The sequence below is a fragment of the Pongo pygmaeus genome, chromosome 7, assembly GCF_028885625.2.
Source record: "Pongo pygmaeus isolate AG05252 chromosome 7, NHGRI_mPonPyg2-v2.0_pri, whole genome shotgun sequence".
NCBI classification, from domain to species: domain Eukaryota; kingdom Metazoa; phylum Chordata; class Mammalia; order Primates; family Hominidae; genus Pongo; species Pongo pygmaeus.
This window is the reverse complement of record NC_072380.2, coordinates 152911021-152930574: the sequence shown is the minus strand read 5'-3', so window position 1 is coordinate 152930574 and position 19554 is coordinate 152911021. Positions and strand designations below refer to the sequence as shown.

General features: G+C 44.6%; 1 protein-coding gene across 8 annotated transcripts in view; it reads left to right on the top strand.

The window, feature by feature from the left end:
• The window catches only part of TRAPPC9 (trafficking protein particle complex subunit 9), a 733440-nt gene that overhangs the window by 422853 nt on the left and 291033 nt on the right, over window positions 1-19554 (top strand). For all 8 annotated transcript variants that reach the window (XM_054499826.2, XM_054499824.2, XM_063669112.1 and 5 more), the window contains one exon: window positions 17207-17349. In XM_054499826.2, coding sequence (XP_054355801.2) covers window positions 17207-17349 — 143 coding nt within the window. The remainder of the gene's footprint in view (window positions 1-17206; window positions 17350-19554) is intronic.

Here is a 19554-nt window from a genome sequence, read left to right as displayed (position 1 = left end):
TGACTGTTTCTCCCTTTTCATGGACATCTCGATTGCAGTTGACTTGGGCCTCCCTGTGGCTCAGGACACATTCCAAGGAGTCCTTTAGTGACTGCATCACCACCTTCTTGAGGTCATGATAATTGGCTTCTTCTAGACACTAGGTCATATCCCTGAATGATGTGTGTTGGGATGGTGACATAGAAAGCTTGCCCGTATGCGGCCGAGCACGGTGGCTCACGCCTGTAATTCCAGCACTTTGGGAGGCTGAGACGGGCGGATCACGAGGTCAGGTGATCAAGACCATCCTGGCTAACACGGTGAAACCCTGTCTCTACTGAAAATACAAAAAAATTAGCCGGGTGTGGTGGCGGGCGCCTGTAGTCCCAGCTACTCGGGAGGCTGAGCCAGGAGAATGGCGTGAACCTGGGAGGTGGAGCTTGCAGTGAGCCGAGATCGCACTACTGCACTCCAGCCTGGGGGACAGAGCGAGACTCCGTCTCAAAAAAAAAAAAAAAAAGCTTGCCAGTGTGCTCCTATTAAGCTCAGAGATGACCTTGCCACTTGACCACTGACCTTGGCAGTGTCCGTGGATGTCGGAGTATGTTGTGAGCAAGGCCATCACACTTCACTTTGTTAGAAGGGCAGTCTCCTGGGACGTAGTGTTGCTATGCAGTATGGTCATGAGTATCTCCACTAGGCCATGATTGTTGTGGATAGGCTTGGCTGGGGGGCTTGGGTGGTAAGTATTTGGTGGTGGGCTGGGCACTGCTGACAGTCTTGAGGGAGTTTTCATGCTTCTCATTATATACATGTGTCTATCAGCAGTGGTTCCCTTCAGGTGAGTCTCAGATTTCTTAAGGGAGTCATAGACTCCTCCACATAGTCAGTATTAGAATTGCTCCATTTGATCTTGGTGGGGTCTTGCTCCTGGGAGATGGATATGGGTTTTCCCTTGATCACAAGCCTCCCGTGTGCAGCCCTGTTTGTCCCTTTAGAGTTGTGGAGTCATACTAGAACATGCGCACCATGTAACTGTTCAGTGAAGAGATCAATGAAAAGGGCAATGGAGAGATCATGACTGGCCACTGACAAGTTGTCCAGGGTTGAAAGTAGCCCTGGTGATCAAGTGCCTCATACAGCCCAAGCCACATACTCTGACTGTCACCATCAGTTCTTAGGGATATCGCTAGCACCATAGCATGAAGGCAGCTACCTAGTGAGCAGAGTGGGCTGGAGAGCTTCCAGCTGCACCTTCCACAGACATTCATGCATCAAGTTTTTTATCAAAACATTGAAGTGAAAATCGAAGAAGAAGTCAAGTGTACTCCATGGCTTAATGACTAGAACACAGGTTTTGAATTTAAATACAGCTGGCATTTAAACTATTTATTTGTTGTGTACATTAAATCATTCAGTGTTTAAGTTTTCTTATCCATAAAAAGTGGGTAATAATTATATGTTTTTTAAAATCACACAATCCAGGGAGGCGCTGAGTATACTGGAAAATCCTCCCACTGTTTATCCGGTATATTTACAGCTCCCAAATGTAAACCTGGCTCCTTACTCCAATCTCATTCACAAGAAAGTGTCCTCTGTGAATCAAGCCTTTCTTATTCTTGTAGCTCTCTTGGGTGAAGCCATAATTGCATCTCTACCGTTTGAGTAAATGAACTTCACGTTTATAGTCCTGGTTAATAGGGCACGTGGCCCCATGCCTATCAGAGAGGCCGTGGACAGTAAAAGTGGATTTGATGGTGCTTCCAGACTCTGAGGCTAGAATGCTATTAGCACCGTAATGAAGGTGCAATAGCGTAGGGCTAATGATATCAAAGATGGACTGGTTACCACAGATTTAACACCAGATGGGATCTTATAGATTACTGCACATTGACATGAGGATTTGACGATGCAGGTTTGTGCCCCTTCTCGCTCCGCACCTTCCCCGACTCTGTACTGAGCTCCCTGTGGGTTCCAGGTACCAGGGTGTGAGGATGAAATGCTGGGTGTTCTGTCTCCGGAGACACACAGTCTAGCAGGGATACAGAGGCATCTGAAGCTGTGACTTGCGTCCTATGGAGGCTCCGAGGGGGGCCTCTGATCGCGCCCTGCAGACGGGAACCATCTGAGCACGTGGATTAGACAGACTCGGCAGATATTGGCACATCTGGTTTCCTACCAAGACCTCTGTGCTCAGCTGTCTCTCTCCCTTCGCGGTGTTTTTGCTTTGACCTTACCCTGGCTGCCGTCATGCCTGACACTGGGTGTTGTTGCGTCAGGAGAGGCCGCCTCCCTCTGGATCAGTTACTGTGTGCTCTGCTTCCGTCTTGCCACTTGATCGCCATCTACACAGTAGTGTGGGTGGAGCCAGGGCCACTCGTCCATCCACACACACCTTGTGTCAATGCGTTGTTCGCTGCAGATATTTTCCAGATGTGCTGTTGGTGACCTGTGATGCACAGGACATAGCCTATTTGTTCCCCCCGATACTGTCATCTCCACCCTCTAGAGTGAGGGGCCTGGTCCTACTCAACGTCCTGACTTGAAGGCCAGCTTGGGATGCAGCCTCAGGGGTGTCAGGCCACGCTGCAGGTGCTGGAGGCCCGTGTGGCCCTGCCCGTGGAGCACGGGTGAGCAGAGGTGAGCAAGGGGATGCGGGAACCAGCACCTGGGGAATCCTTGCCCTGGGCCAGGCACTGTGGCGAATCAGCTTCTCATTCAATTCTCACAGCAGTCCTGTGCCGTCCTTTTTATTCTCCGTTCCTCACATGATGAAAATACACTTTGGTGGGATGGAGACATGGAGGAGATGTCTGGTGACACAGAGGCCAGAGAGGTTGTGTCTAGGCTGAGGGCAGGGAGTACCAGAGGGAGTTTCTTAGTCTTCTGGAATAAGGACTAGAAATTTCCTAGTTGGAGAGAGTGGGTAAGGACATTCATTTCAGGCACACAGGTGTGAAACAATATCGCTTTCAGCAACTTTCCCACCATGCAGCACGAGAGAAGCTCTGGGGTGTGTATGTGTGTGTGTGTGTTGGAGGTGTGTGTTGGGTATGTGTGTATCTGTGTGTGTGTTGGGTGTGTGTGTGGTGTGCATGTCTGTGTGTGTGTTGGATGTGTGTGTGGGGTGTGTTTCGGGTGTGTGTGGAGTGTGTGTTGGGTGTGTGGTGTATGTGCGTCTCTGTACGTCTGTGGGATGTGTGTGTGTGTATTGGGTATGTGTGTATATGTGTATGGCGTGCGTTTTCTGTGTGTGTATGTGCATGTGTAGTGTGTCTGTATATGTGTGTAGCATGTGTGTATGTGTGTATGTGTATGCGCACGTGTGTGTGTATGTGTGGTATGTGTTTGACCTGAGACAGGAGGAGCAGTAGGGGTCCGATGTGGAAGGGCTGGGAGCGGCTATGCTGAGGTCTGAACTGTAGCTGGGTGATTGGGGCCAGTGATGGTTTATCTGAAGAACAGATGTGGAAATTTGTTTCTTTATTCTTGGCTCTACTTATGAATTCATTTGTTCCAAGTATCTTATCTTCCTTTCTCACTGTTGAATACTGATTTAGTAATAATAATATTAGCTGGTACTTACAGCACTCTTTCCAAATGCCAGGCACTGTTCTTGGTGTTTTGTAAGACTAGCTGGTTTTGTCTTCCTGATAACCGAGATGCGAAAGCTGCTGCCTGAAGAGATCACATCACTCGCTCAGGGGCCTGGGCAGGAAATGACGATGGGGTCTGAGCCCGGGCAGCCTGCTTTCAGAGTGGGTGCTATTAACTGTTTTATTCTTTGCTGCTTAATATGCATTTTGTAAAAATTTAAAATACATCACATGACAAGTGTTTATTAGCAAGAGGGCTGAAAGACTGTATGATAAAATAATGTGATGATCACACACCAGGGCCTGTCGGGGATGGGGGGCTAGGGGAGGGATAGCATTAGGAGAAATACCTAATGTAGGTGACAGGTTAATGGGTGCAGCAAACCACCATGGCATGTGTATACCTATGTAACAAAACTGCACGTTCTGCACATGTGCCCCAGAACTTAAAGTATAATTTAAAAAAATAAAAAAATAACAATAATATGATAGTGATGATTTTCCGTAAACACACACGCGGCATCTTAGCTTCCAAGGAGCCCCAGGCATCAGGCGACGGTCGCTCCGCTAGCTCCTGCTCTCTCTCTGGACAGATGGGCTCCCTGCTCTGAGCTCTGCAGCGTCTCCCTGTGAGCCACGTCTCTTCAGCCCGACTTCTCCCCGCTCAGGATTTGTGTGTCACACTGTCATCACTTGGATGTCCTTCGGAATCTCAAACTTACTGTGTCCTAAATCAAAGTCATGGATCTTCATACCACACCCTGTCCTCTTGCTCCTCCGCCTCTCTCCCCCACTTCAGTAACTGGTAGTGCATTCTTCTCATTTTTTTCGGTCAAGAATCTAATCTTGAAGAGATCCGTGGCTTCCCTTTTCCCTTCCCACTCAGCGTACAGTCGGTCAGCTCTGATGTCTTTAATGGCAGCACGTGTGCGGAGCCTGACCATCAGTGTTCATTCACTCCATGCCACCCCCGGAACACGTTCCCATCGGTCTTCACCTGGCAGTGACTTCATCCGCTAGCTTGGTACCTCCTCTTTAGCCTTGTCCCCAGTCTGTCTTCCACGTTGAAGCCAGAGTGTTCTTTTTTTTTTTTTTTTTTTTTTAAAAGAAGTCGTTCAGGCATGCCTTTAGCTAAAAAGTCTTCGAAGGCTTCCCAGCCCCTTGGGAGCACAGGCGTGGGTCCTTTCTGAGCCTGGTGTGCCTGTGTGGTCTGGCTCCAGCTGCCTCTGCTCTCAGCAGCCCTGCCACGTGGACCCTCGTAGCCAGTGTTTGTCCAGTGATGGGTGGGTTGGGCATTCAATTCCCCTGTGTAGCCCAGTCATGTGGAAAGGGCCACTGGAAATTAATTGGTCCAAATTCATATTTCACAGATGGGAAAGCTGATGCCAAGAAAGGAAAAGTGACTTTCTTGAGTCTACACCTCGGTTTGATGGGGGAGCTGTGGCCAGATGCTAGGTTTCTCCTGCAGGGGTTCTCAGTTTACCGCCTTGCCTGGTGTTGGCTGTGGGCTCACGTGGAGCAAGGCATCGACAGACACTTCTTCAGGCCGATTCCTGGTGAAGTCACAGTGCCTCTTCCTTTATCAGTGGCCTTCGGTGTGGTTAGGGCCTAGCAGTTGTGGCTTTTAGGGTCAGACGCACCTGAGCTCTGTGGTTTACTAGCTACAGGAACTGGAGCAACGTACCTCACCTTGCCGAGCGACAGTTGCTATTCAAAGCCTTCCTGTCGGATAGGTTGGGGAAGTCCTGAGAGAGACCCAGTGTGTGCAGCTCCCAGTATTGTGTCTGGCAGGGGCCGGCCACCTAACACACACTGGTTGTAAGGATTGCTTCTTGCTGACCTGCTAGCAGTTTCTAGCCCTCTGCAGTTACTTAGTTTGGCATCTTTGCTGTGGGTCCCCATCAACTTCCTGCATGCGTAACACCTTAGTGTCTCCTCTCGAGTTGATTTCAGTCATACAGCTTTGGAAGGATATAGCATTCCTTTCTATAAGCCGGAAGTCTGTTGAAGTGCTGGCTCTCAGGTACATTTCTCTAATATTGAAGATCAGCAGTATTTAAAAGGCCACATCCTATAGCCAGAGAGTGTTTCTCATAACTAAATGAGTGCAAATGGAAAATGTCCTAATTGCTTATGGCTTGTAACAGTGAATTAATGGAAGGACAATTCTGCTGATTCCTAACAAGTCTCTGCTGCCTAATTTCATGCTGATTGTATTTCAGTTTTACTAAATTTATTAAAATCATCCCTTCCACAGTTTACCCTCCTCCAGCTGTGTATGCAGAAGGAGAAAAACTGTGAGCATCTTGAATGCAGCATTTAGCACCAAGTCCAGGGCAGCCTCATGGCGCAGCATCTATGAAACTGGTCTTCCTTGGGGAACCCAGGCCTGCTTCTTCAGGACAGTGCCAGCTGTCTGCTCACAGTCTCATTCTTTGTCTCCTTAGCCTTTCTCTGGGAGACAGCATAGGGCTGCCAGAAGAGCAGGACCTTCGGACTCAGACCTGGCTTTGAGCTTTGTGGCAAGGCTATTTATTTCCCTAAGGTTTCAATAGTAGTGAGCTTTTGAGGTAGTAATACCTGTGCAGCATTGTGGTAGGACTTAAAGTTCCTAAAGTGCTGCTCACAGTGCCTGGAGCACAGTATGAGCCTACTGAATGTCAGCTTTCTCCTTTCCCTGAGATTTGTTGTGAAGATGCTGTCATTCAGTTAAACGGAATGCATGTGGGGCATGTGCTCTTCAAGGCACTAGGTATGGAGCATGGTCCCTGCCCGCAGGGAGCTTTTATTCTGTTGAAGGATCCAAGCACTTGTGCTGCAGTGTGGTAAGTCAGAGGCAGGGAACGTGCTCCGTGCTGTTCATTGAGGAGGTGCAGCCAGCCTGGGCTTTGCAGGATCACAGAGACTCCCTAGGTGATGTGAGCTGTCCACAGAAACCCAATAACCAAGGAAGAATTTGTCAGTGGGAAGAGGGTAGGGTGGAGAAGTGAGGGAAATCTTTGTAAAGCCAGGTTATGATGTATGGAAAAAATGTTTATTAATAAGATTATTCGTCCATCCATTTAATGGACACTGATACATGGTTAGTGTATAAATCATCTTCAAATGTAATCCTACTTAGCAAGCGTTTATTGAATGGTTGCTTTGTGCCAAGTCTTGTGTTGGGTACAAACTCACACTTGAGAAAATTAACAAAGCCAAAAATTAATTCTTTCAAAATATTAATAAAGTTGATAATTCCCTAGCAGGTGTATCAAAAAGAGAAACACTATTACCATCTGGAATGAAAGAGGAACATACTATAGATCTTACAGATGTGAAAAGGTTAATAAGAGAACATAATGGGCTGGGCGCGGTGGCTCACGCCTGTAATCCCAGCACTTTGGGAGGCCGAGGCAGGTGGATTACTTGAGGTCAGGAGTTCAAGACCAGCCTGACCAACGTGGTGAAACCCCGTCTCTACTAAAAATGCAAAAATTAACAGGGTATGATGGCACACCCCTGTAATCCCAGCTACTCAAGAGGCTGAGGCAGGAGAATCGCTTGAACCAGGGAGGTGGAGGTTGCAGTGAGCTGAGATTGCGCCCCTGCACTCCAGCCTGGGCAACAGAGCAAGACTCTGTCTCAAAAAAAAAAAAAAAAAAAAAAAAAAGAACATTATGAAGAGTTGCATTTCAATACATTTGACAACTTGGATGAAATGGACAAATTTTATATTCTAACTTTTTGGAGATTTCCCTGGATGAAATTTTATCTTAAATGAAGTGAACTTTTTTTCCTTTGATGTTTAGTGCTTTTTGTGTCTTCTCTGAGATCTCTTTTCCTAACCCAAGACTACAAAGATATTCCATGTCTTCTTCTAGATGTTCTAGGTGTTATATGTTTAGATGTATGACCCACCTCAAAATAATGTATGGTCAATGCTGAGATTTATTTGTTTCTACACATTTGTCCAGTTGTTCCACCATTGTTTGTAGAAAAGGTAAATTTTATCATTGAATTGCATTAGCTTTTGGTAACAAATCAATTACCTGTGTCAGTGTGGGTTTATTTTTGGAATCTTTATTCTCATCCATTGATTTACTAGTCCTGGCCAGTGCAGTAGTCCAAGAAAGAAAATTTAAAAGACATAGATTTTAGAAATGAAGAAGCAAAACTGTCTTTATCTGCAGACATGATTTCGTACAAGGGGTAATCTCCTTAGTGTAGAAAACCTCCCAGGAATTTGGACGAAAAAGACAGGTCAATTAAAAAAATAGGGAAATGATATGAATGTGTAATTCATGAAAAAGGCATGAAAATGCGCCAAGCATATGGAAAGATGTTCCACTTTTTTAATAATGAGAGAAATGTAAAATGAAACTACACTGAGATTCTTCATCTGTCAGACTGTCAAAAAGCCAAAAGTTGAGCAATATGCCCTATTTTCAAGGCTTTGAGAAAAGAAGTGCTCTCTCAAGCATGGCTGTTAACATGTGAAATGGTTCAACTTTCAGTTGAACATTTGGGTAGTATCCATTAAAATGACAAGATTTGCTTTTTGACCCAGAAATCTCCCTTGAAAAATATATCTTTCAGAAATATCTTCATATATGGAAAGCAACTTATGTATGTGGTTATTTATTATAACATTGTTCATAATAACAAAATATTGAAAACAACTACAAATCTAATTTTTAGGGGACTGTTTAAATAAGCTATAGCATATCTGTACCATGGAATGGCACACACGTCTACCAATAACCTGCAAAGAATATTCTATAAAGGATGCTCTGTCTGTACTAAGTAAAAATTTTCAGGATCTATCAAGTGAAATTTAACAAAGAATAAGGCATACAAAGGTGGACAGCATGTGTAATTTATTTATTTATTGCAAGGTGGTGCTGGGTGGAGGAGGGTGGTGGGGAGGAAAAAGGTTTACATTTGTATTTTCTTGTTTCTGTGTAAATAAATGTATGTAAATAAATGTGGATACATTAAAGAAAGCTAATAAAAGTGGTTACAGGGGATGGGAGAGGACAGTGGTCTGGACGTGGTGACAGAGGTGGGAGCAAGCCGTCTCAGCACCGACGATGTTATATCACTTACATTTTAAATGATTGAATACACTTCTTATTGACAAAGTATGTAACTCCAGGTATGATGGGTGCTCTAGCAGTGTAGAAGCAGGGTGTCCATGTGGTATGTGTTAGAGAGTGGCATAGTTTCTTTGGAGATGCTGGAAAGGTTTCTCAGAGAAGGTGAAATTTGGCTGGAGTGTAAGTGCAGGTAGGACGTGGCGGCCCTCTGCGCTGCTGTGGTCTGTGGCATTGGGCTCATCGCCCGGGGATTTAGGTTGGGGGTCCCAGGTTCTGTCTGGCCTTGACTCTCTGACTTGGTACTCTCCTTAGTACCCTAAACCAGACTTTCAACTTGGTCTTCTAACAGTCCCCAGACATACCCCCTCCTTTGGACCTTGTGTCCTAACTCTTTTCAGCCACCACGGGACTCCTGGGCCTCTTGGCTGGAAGCTGTTTTGATGGCTGCTGTTGTTCGAACCCATCCCTGCACTGCTGTGGATGGATCACTTAATTTGTAGTTACTTGGCATCTTTAAGGCATCATTAACACTGAAGAAAAACTTTGGTGGAAAGTGCTAATTAACTGGAAAGTAATGGTATGGCTTTCATTTGTGAGTTTCATTGACCTTAAGTAAACCGTTGTGCTAGTCTCTTGGGGAATGAGCCCCAGCCTTTGGTCTTGAATGTTTGACTTATTAAGTGGATCACATCATAGCTATTAATTTTATGTCATATTATAGAAACAGAGCAGAAGGAAATCTGTGGTGACAGGTTCAATTGAAGTCTTTAAATATTAGAGATCTACTTCATATACATTTAAATTGGCTGGCATACATATGAGGGTGATTGTTTTTCTCTGACAATAGTGTTAGTTATATTAGAAGTTGTGGAACATCAGGAAAATACAGAATAACTGTTCATATAAGAGCTGGTCAAAACCTCAGGCAACATCTGGCATGACCCTCAGGTTTTAAGGTGAGGAGGCTGAGAACTGGAAAAGTGATGTGACTTCTCCCAGGTCACGTGAAGCTTTAATTATGGTGAATCATAACCTCACTGCTGTTTCTTCTGATGTAGAACCCGGGATTCTTAAGTCTCCATCTGAAGCCTCTTCAAGGGCCTCACATTCGCCCTTAGACATGGCTGGTCCCACATCAACGTGGCCCACATTGTGACTTGGATTCTTTAATAATGTTTACGAGTGATTGTATGTCAATTAATGGTCAGGATCAATTTCAAAAATCAACTTTACTGAGTGTAATTTGCATTCTATAAAATGCAGCCTCATTAACCACACAGTTTGATGAATTGTGACAAATATATACTCCACGTAACCACCACCACCACCATCAAGATACAGAATATTTTTATCACCCTCCATAGTTTCTCTGACCCCTTTGCAGCTAACCCTCTCCTGCCCCTAACTCCAGGCAACTACCGATCTCCTTCTTGCTACCAAAGGCTGAGATTTTCTAGTATCTCATATACATACAAGCAATGGTATGCACTCTTGTGTGTCTGGCTTCTTTCTTTCAGAATAAGGTGTTTTGGATTCTTCCATGTTGTGTATGTATCAGTAATTTGCTCCATTCTTTAGCGAGTAGTATTTCGTTTTATGAATTTACTACAATTTGTTTGTTCAGTCACCTACCTCTTGTCGGACATGGAGGTTATTTCCAGTTTGGCATTATTGTGAATAAAGTCTCCGTGGACATTTACATACATGTTTTTGTGTAGATATGTGTTTTTATTTTTCTTGGTAGGAGTTGCTTTGCTGAGTAATATGTTAATTGTAGGTTTAAACTTAGAAGGATTTACCTAGCTATTTTTCAAAAGGATTTTACTATTTTATAGTACCACCAGCAATTTCTGAGAGTTCCAGTAGATTTCTTAGGATGTTTTTGGTACATGATTATGTCGTCTGCAAATAAAGACAGTTTTACCTCTTCCTTTCCAACATGTATGCCCTTTGTTTCTTGACTTATTGAACTTGCTAGAATCTCAAGTACAATGCTTATAAAAATTATTACAGCTACATCTTAATCTGGATTTTAGATACAAAACATTCCATTGCTTATCATCAAGTATGGTTTTGACTGTAGGTTTTTCATGAGTGCATTTCATAGAATGAGGATGTTCCTTTCTATGCCTAGTTTGCTGAGAGTTTTTAAAAAACTATAAATGGGTTTTGAATTTTGTCAACTATTATTTCTGAAGCTATTGATCATTCAGCTTTTCTTTTTGTTGCCTCTCAATAGCCTATTAATATGGTGAATGACATTGATTTTTGAAGATTAAACCAGCCTTGCATTATTGATGGCCATGATGTATTACCCATTTTATATTTTACTGAACTTGATTCATTAGTACTTTAAAAATATTTTTTACATTTAAATTCATAAGGGATATAGGCCTCATGAATAGTTTTCTTAGAAGTTTTCTATCTGATTTTGATATCTGAGTAATATTGGTCTCATAAAAAGATCGGGAAAGTTTTCTCCTTTTTTCTAATTGCTAAAAATGTTTATTATATAAAATTGATATTCTTTCTAATTTACATGTTTCTTAGAATTCAGCTGAGAGACCATTTAAGCTTGGGGTTTCTTTTGGGAGTATATTCTTTTTTTTTTAAATTTTATTATTATTATACTTTAAGTTTTAGGTTACATGTGCACAACGTATGTCCAACAATGATAGACTGGATTAAGAAAATGTGGGAGTATATTCTTATTTGCTTGTTTGTTTGTTTGTTTTCAGAGACAGAGTCTTGCTCTGTCGCCCAGGCTGGAGTAAGGTGGCGTGATCTTGGCTCACTGCAACCTCCACCTCCCGGGTTCAAATGATTCTCATGCCTCAGCCTCCTGAGTAGCTGTGATTACAGGCCTGCGCCACTAAGCTCAGCTAATTTGTGTACTTTTAGTAGAGTCGGGCTTTTGCCATGTTGGCCAGGCTATCTGAAACTCTGGGGCTCAAGTGATCTGCCTCTGCTTAGCCTCCCAAACTGCTGGGATTACAGGCATGAGCCACAATGCCTGGCCATCTTTTGGGAGTATATTCTTGATTATGAATCCAGTGTCTTCAATTGGCATGAGGCTCTTCAGATTTTCTGTTTCTCTTTGATTCCTTTTGGTAATGTGTGACCATTTTATCTAAGTTGTTGAATCTATTGAAACAAAATTATTGATACTCTTCCCTGATTGTCCTTTTAATGGTTGTAGGATCTGTACTGATAATCATTCTCATTCCTGATGTTGGCAATTTGTTTTTCTCTTCTCTTTTTCCTTGATCAACTTAGAGGTTTGTCACATTTATTGATATTTTCAAGAAGTAGGTTTTAGTATAGTTGTTTTTTTTTTTCTATTACTTATCCATTTTCAATTGATAATTGTCTAATCCTGTCTTCCTTACTGGTTTGTTGTTCCTTCCTCTGCAACTCCTACCCACCTGGCATATGTAGTCCTTTCTCCTCCTGTATTCTCATATATCCTAATACACTTATCCATGACACAACATGTCACAATTTACTCAGAGGCCTCAAGGCTTGTTTCTTTTACCAGACTCGAGTGCCCCAAGGGTGGCACTGTGCCTTCTTCCTCTCAAGTGCCATAGTCCCTGGGACATAGTAGACAGGGTTAGTGAGTGAATGATTGCATGGGTGAATGAATGCTATTCTAAACAGTTTGCCTGAATGGCAAGAGAGTGGGCTGTGCAGGCATGTTGCTCTGCATTCAGTTCCTGCCTGTGCTGCTTGCTGGGTGCTCTGAGCCTCATTGATGAAAGCAGCACTTCCCTTGTGGGGCTCTCGTGACTGTTGCAGTTGGGTGCGTAAGTCACTCAGTGCAGCACTTGGCATGGAGTAGGTGCTCTTTGATACAAGGTACCCACTGACAGGCCTTTCATGTTAGCTGGAATAATAAGTCGTGTGCCTAGAAAATAAACATTTTGGTTGTAGTCCCTTGTTTATGAATGATTTCTGTAATAGTCTTCTGTCAAAGTAAGGATTGAAAAATGCTCTCAGACGGGAACATCTTATGAAGTCTCTTGGATTGAGGAAAAGGGCTTGGACATCCTGTGTCTTTCCACTTCCCAGCTCCCCTTATGTTCTTATTATTAATAAGACCATATATATAATATATAAGACCTTATATATAATATTCTAATTGTAAAAGACTGAGGAGGCCTTTTTTTGTTATTTCTGGTTTTTGTTTTTATCTCAAAGAGGTAAGGCAGTGACATTGAACTTCAGTAAACCTTTTGATGTGGTTAGACTCTGTGTCCCCACCCAAATCTCATCTTGAATTGTAATCCCCGTAATCCCCACGTGTCGAGGGAGGGACCTGGTGGGAGGTGATTGGATCATGGGGGCGGTGTCCCCCATGCTGTTCTCATGATAGTGAGTTCTCACGAGATCTGATGGTTTTATAAGTGTTTGTTCCTCCTTCACACACTCACTCACTTTCTCCTGCCGCCATGTAAGATATGCTTCTTCCCCTTCTGCCATGATTCTACGTTTCCTGAGGCCTCCCCAGCTGTGTGGAACTGTGAGTCAATTAAACCTCTTTTCTTTATAAATTACCCAGTCTCGGGCAGTTCTTTATGGTAGTGTGAGAATGGAGTAATACACCTTTTCTGTGCTTGATTTTGTTAAATTAGATATTTCCCCTCATAATTATATCTTTTTTGTGGTTTTCTACAGAGTAAAGAAATAGTGTATTCCCAGAAAGTAGAAACACAGACTATTTCTTCTTGGTGATGTGGTACTTTGACAGTTGTCTGTGTACTTTTTGTTCATTCCCCAGGTGATTTCTTTTACATCACTCTCTGTAGGTGACTTTTAAGTTTACCTTAAAAAAACAAACAAAAAGCCAGTGTGACATTTGTTGTTACTTCACAGATTTTGGCTTTTCACAGCCATTACTGAGAGTTTGTTTATTTCCATGACCACTGTGCCTGCAATTTGAGAAAGATGCTGTGTGTATGTTAGGCGGTTGGTTGGCTTCATTTATTTATTATTTAATTTATTCATACATTGCCTCGCTCAGCATTTACTGAGCTTTCTGAGATCAGGGACTACATCTTCTTCATCTTGTACTGAGCACAGAGCCCTGCACTCAGAAGATACCCAGGAAGTGTTTGAAAAGATGAATGAAAAAATAGATCAAACAGATGAAAGTCAGTTGAACTCTGAAAGTTTTGACAGAAAGATTTATTGAGTGTGTGTGTGTCGAGTCTCACCTTCTGCTGATGACAAGTGCAATTTAAGAGGTCCAAGACATGTTCACAAGAAATCAGCAACCCTTTGGAGATGACAGGGTGGTGCTTGGGAGTAAAGAGAATGAAAAAAGGATTTGGGATTTTGGTGAGGCCAAAATATGATCCTTGAATATTAAAAAAAAAAATCTGTATTTTTTTGAGCCATTTGTAAGTAAGGGGAAAGGCATGGCTTTATATGGGCTGTCGAGTAGTAATATTTACATAGGTGGAGACAATCTGTGAAGGTATTTCTCTGGCATTACAAATATTGAAGGGAACCTGTCAATATGTAGTCATGAAATATACCTATAGGAGTGGTGAGAGGGGATTTGGAATAGTGAGCTTTTAAAATGAGACTGAAGGACTCAAATAGAAATTTCTCCAAAGAAGATACATAAATGGACCATAAGCACATAAAAAGATGCTCAACATTACTAGTCACCAGGGAAATGCAAATCAAAACCACAGTGAGATATTCCTTCGTGCCCCTTAGGATGGCCATTATCACAAAAACAGAAAATAGCAAATGTGTGGTAAGGATGTGGGAAAACAGGAACTACTGGTGGAAATGTAAAATGGCACAGCCACTGTGCAAAACAATATGGTGGCTCCTCAAAAAATTACATAGAGAATACCCATACGATTCAGAAATTCCACTTCTGGGCATATACCCCAAAGAACTGAAAGCAGGGTCTCGGCATTGTCCAACCACAGCAGCACTATTCACACGAGCCTAGGGGCAGGAGCAACCCAAGTGCCCGCTGACAGATGAATGGATGAGTAAGACGCAGTACATACATGTAATGGAATATTAGTCTTTAAAAAGAGGAAATTCTGACCCATGATTCAACACGGATGATTCTCGAGGACATGATGCTGAGTGAAATCCACCAGTCACAAAAGGACAAGTACTGTAGGATTCCACTCATGCAAGCTGCCTAGAGTGTCAAATTCAGGAAGACAAAAAGTAGCACGGTGGGTGCCAGGGCCTAGGGGAAGGGAGACTGGGGAGTCCATGTTTAATGGGTTCAGAGGGTCAACTTGGGAAGATGGAATAGTTCTGGGGATGGAAATGGATGATGGAGATGGTTGATAAACAGAATGAATGTGCTTAACACCACTGAACTGTGTACTTAGAATTGTTAAAATCGTAACTTTTATGTTATGCATACTTTGCCACGTTACAAGAATATAAAACAAAACTAGAAGAAACAGGACTAAAACTCATTTCCTCCGATTCAGCCATGTTGCCTCAGGGTGTCAGATGGGTAGATTGCAGGGGAGAAAGGAATTTATTTGATGAGCGACTTCTTGTTGTCACTATATTTCCTCATCAAATCTGCATGAATCTAGTGAGATACATATTAATTATTGTCCCTGTTTAACAGTTGAGAAGCTTTGATTTCTTTTTTTTTTTTTTTGCGTTTTGCTTATGCTTTTGGTGTCATATCCTGAAACCTTTGCCTAATCCAAGGTCATGAAGATTTGTTCCTATGTTTTCCTCTGGGTTTTATCTACAGATCTTTGATGTAAAGGTCCACATAGTATTTTAAGCTTTGCCAGCCGCATATGGTCTCTGTTGCGTATTCTTCTCTGGTTTTGCTTTGCTTTGTTTTGTTTTACAAGCTGTAAAAAAATGTAAAAACTGTTCTTAGCTCTCAGGCCACACAAAAACGCGGTGGTCAGATTTGGTCCATGTGCTGGATCTGCTGTGTCTGCTGCTTCAGGACGGTCCTGGGGAAGGTGGGGTCCTTCAGTCCGGAGGGGAACCTGGTTGAATTTCTTGTTGCTATGGTTACTCTGGGTGCCCCCAGGCTCCACATTCCCCTGAGGTTGCCCTGTACTCAGGGTTGCAGAGAAGCTGTGATGTTCCCCTTCCATCCCCAGCCATCCTGAGTGCAGCGCCACCCCCATGGGTGGGGTCTCCCCATACCTCTGTTCTTCGCCTCTCACTGGGTGCCACTGGGCCCCAGCAAGAGCACATGGGCATTCCCCGCTGTGCAGCACCCTTCCCCTCCTGGAATGCCTCAGTTGCCCTGGGAAGTCATCTCTTGGATGGGTTCCAGGAAGCATCCTGAGTGTGGAGTTTGTCAGCTTTTACTCACTGTCAGCCCAAGTGACCCTACCTTCTGGATAGAAGCACCTCCGCCCCCGCCTGTCACCTCATCTTATGTTGGAATGATGCTCATAGAAATGTGTTTTTCTCTCTGAAATGACATGTTTAGGCCGGCGCAGTGGCTCACGCCTGTCATCCCACATGCCTGTCATCCCACACGCCTGTCATCCCACACGCCTGTCATCCCACACGCCTGTCATCCCACACGTCTGTAATCCCACACGCCTGTCATCCCACACGCCTGTCATCCCACATGCCTGTAATCCCAGCACCGTGGTGGCTCAGACCTGTAATCCCAGCACTGCGGTGGCTTACACCTGTCATCCCACACGTCTGTAATCCCACACGTCTGTAATCCCACACGCCTGTAATCCCACACGCCTGTAATCCCACACGCCTGTCATCCCACACATCTGTCATCCCACACGCCTGTCATCCCACACGCCTGTCATCCCACACGCCTGTCATCCCACACGCCTGTCATCCCACACGCCTGTCATCCCACACGTCTAATCCCACATGCCTGTCATCCCACATGCCTGTCATCCCACATGCCTGTCATCCCAGCACCTTGGGAGGCCGAGGTGGGTGGATCACCCGAGTTCAGGAGTTCAAGAACAGCCTGGCCAACATGGTGAAACCCCATATCTACTAAAATACAGAAATTAGCCAGGCGTGGTGGTGTCCACCTGTAATCTCAGCTACTTGGGAGGCTGAGGCAGGAGAATTGCTTGGACCTGGGAGGCGGTGGTTGCAGTGAGCTGAGTTTGTGCCACTGCCTCCAGCCTGGGTGACAGTGAGACTCCATCTCCCAAAAAAAAAACAAGAAGCCATATTTAACCACAGAGTAAGTTTTGGAAGCCCTTTCTGTTTGCACGTACAGGCTGAGAATTGTGTAGACTCTGGGGCATCACAGGAAAGATGGTGCCCGCCGGGGGTGTGAGACAGTGCCATCCGGGGGTATAAGACGGTGCCCGCCGGGGGTGTAAGATGGTGCCTGCCAGGGGTGTGAGTCAGTGCCCACCAGGGGTGTGCGTCGGTGCCCGCCGGGGGCGTGAGTCGGCCAATGCTGATGACTTGACTGGTTGGGATTATCTTCAGACTCTTCCTAAGTGAAGCCGCTTGCCTCCTGGTGGATCAAACTAGAGAGTTACTGATGTGTGTGTGTGTTTTTTTTTTTTTTTTTTTTTTTACATCTTTTAGACCCTGGAAGCTATCCTGAATTTCAAATACTCTGGAGGCCCGGGCCACACTGAAGGATATTACAGGAATCTCTCCCTGGGGCTGCATGTAGAAGTCGAGCCGTCTGTATTTTTCACCCGAGTCAGCACTCTCCCAGCAACCAGGTAAATGTCTTCCTGCTGCACCGCAGTCTTGTTCTAGAGTCTCAACAGCGCTGTGTTTGGAATCCTGACCTCAGTGTGTTTTTGTCCTGCATCCCATCAGATCCGTGCCGTTGGGCCAAGTTGCTTAGCCTCTCTGGGATGTAGGTTTTTCATTAGGAAACCAGGTATTACATGAGAACTGCCTCTCAGGTGGTCATAAGTGAATGGGCTTTACATATCATGCCGTGCTGTAGTAATAATGCTGATGAGTGCAGCATTCCTATGTGTGGTTCTCACTGTGCACACACATTTCCCGCCCAGCCTGGCCTGGTTGCATTCTGGCTTGCCTCTCCTGTTAGTAGGGGCTCAATGGATAGCACGTGTCTTAGGGACTCCTGGACAAGTCCAGCATCACTTCTGCGTCATTCCTGGCATCCTCATAAGATGGGCACTTTGTGGAGCTCCAAGCCATCTTGGCATCGGGTCATTTCTGCCCAGGAGGCCCTTCTCATACAAAGGCTTTCTCTCCTGCCTGCTTTCCAGACCTAGTCTTTCTTCAGGGAGAAAGAAATTGGACAGTTTGTACACTTGAAACCCAGAAGTGGCGAGAGATACTCAGGGTATTCTTTTCTGAGGTGAGAGAATGATAGTTTCTCATCCAAAACTTTCCCCTCTGGCGACGTTGGAGTAGTGGAATCTAGAAGCTGGAGGTGAAGCTCCTGCCAGCTGGGGACCCTCTGTGGCTGCCATTCCTCCGCAGTGCCAGCAGCCTTCGGGAAGCAGGTGCTCTTCACCTCCGAGCTCGTCCTGATGTTCCTGTACGGCTACGTCTTGCCTATCTGAGTAGGGTGGGCTGGATGGGTATTATTTAAATGCTTACCTGTCTATCCTCGAAGGGGGCAGTGGGGGGATCCCATGCAGCCCCTCCTCCTCCAGTGGGCCCTGTGTGCTGCAGTGTCAGACAGCATGTTGTTGTCCATGTTAATGTTGGCATAAAATCCCTTGAAAATGATACAGCTCTAAATAATAAGTGTGGTTTTAGTTTATAGGAACGACTCTTTTTCTTCCCAGCCATTGGAGAATGCCTTCAGCAAGAATTAGTGGTTTAGCTGGGCCTTTTAGCATCACATTTCATCATCTGTCACCTTTTCAGTCCTCAGAGTAAGAGCCTTTCCTGCCAAGACTCGCCTCTGTTTTGAATTTGTATAGAGCATTAAAGCACTTGCCCCTGGGGAAGGCTTGGCCAGGATGGCTGCGGATGTTAGAGTATTTCAGGCCCTTTCTGAGCATTACATTTGCTCCATCATGAACCTGGTGTGTGTTTCTTTCTCATCCCCTCATCTCCTGCTGCCGTTGCCCACATAAATAATTCTTGGAAGCGGCACAGGTTGTCACTGAGTTCGTCTTTTTTTTCCCCCTATTGATATCTGGTTTTCACGTCATGACCCCTGCAGTTCTCAATGACAGTTGAGATGAGAAAAATGCCGCTTTGTGGTTTGCTGCACACAGAGGTTTGGAAGCGTGGGTGGTCAGCTGAAGCACTATGCGGATCCTGCCCCCAAGCCTGTGGCCCTTGCTCCGTTTTCTTTTGGTTTCCATGGTTCTTTTCCCTGCTCTTGGGATTGAGATTTGATGTCTTCTAATTCTCCTTTTCTGTTATTCCTAAGTCTAAGTGGTCCCCAAGCCTTGTGGATTGGACTTCTGAGATGTCTCCCAATGACTCTGCAGTCCACTGCACGCCTTTGTCACTGTAGAGAGAGTTGCTCCATTGGTCTCTCTGCTGACAGCCTTGTTTCCCGTTGTCATCCTTTAAGTACACATGTGCCCGTGCCACTGCTCTGACACATACTTTCCCAGTGCTGATGAGATAAAGTCCAGAGTCCCTCCTATGACATCCATGGTGCTTAAGGATCTGGCCCAGATCTTCCCCTTCAGTCCCTTTGCCCCAGTCCCATACTTTGTGCAAAGGGCACTTTGCTCCTCGCCATTGCTGGGATATGTGCAGGTGGCTTACACCAGTGAGCTTCTGCACACACCTTTTTCTAACACTGTTCTCTCTTCTAAACGAAGATCCTTTATTCAACCTTTTGGAAAATACCTGTTTGACCTTGACCCATGTTACCATTTTTGTAAAATTTTTCTGAGTGTGATTCGGCAGAGTGGATTGGCCTTTCTGTGGGTCCCTTAACATTACATGTACTTCTGATAATGCACTTACCAGAGTGT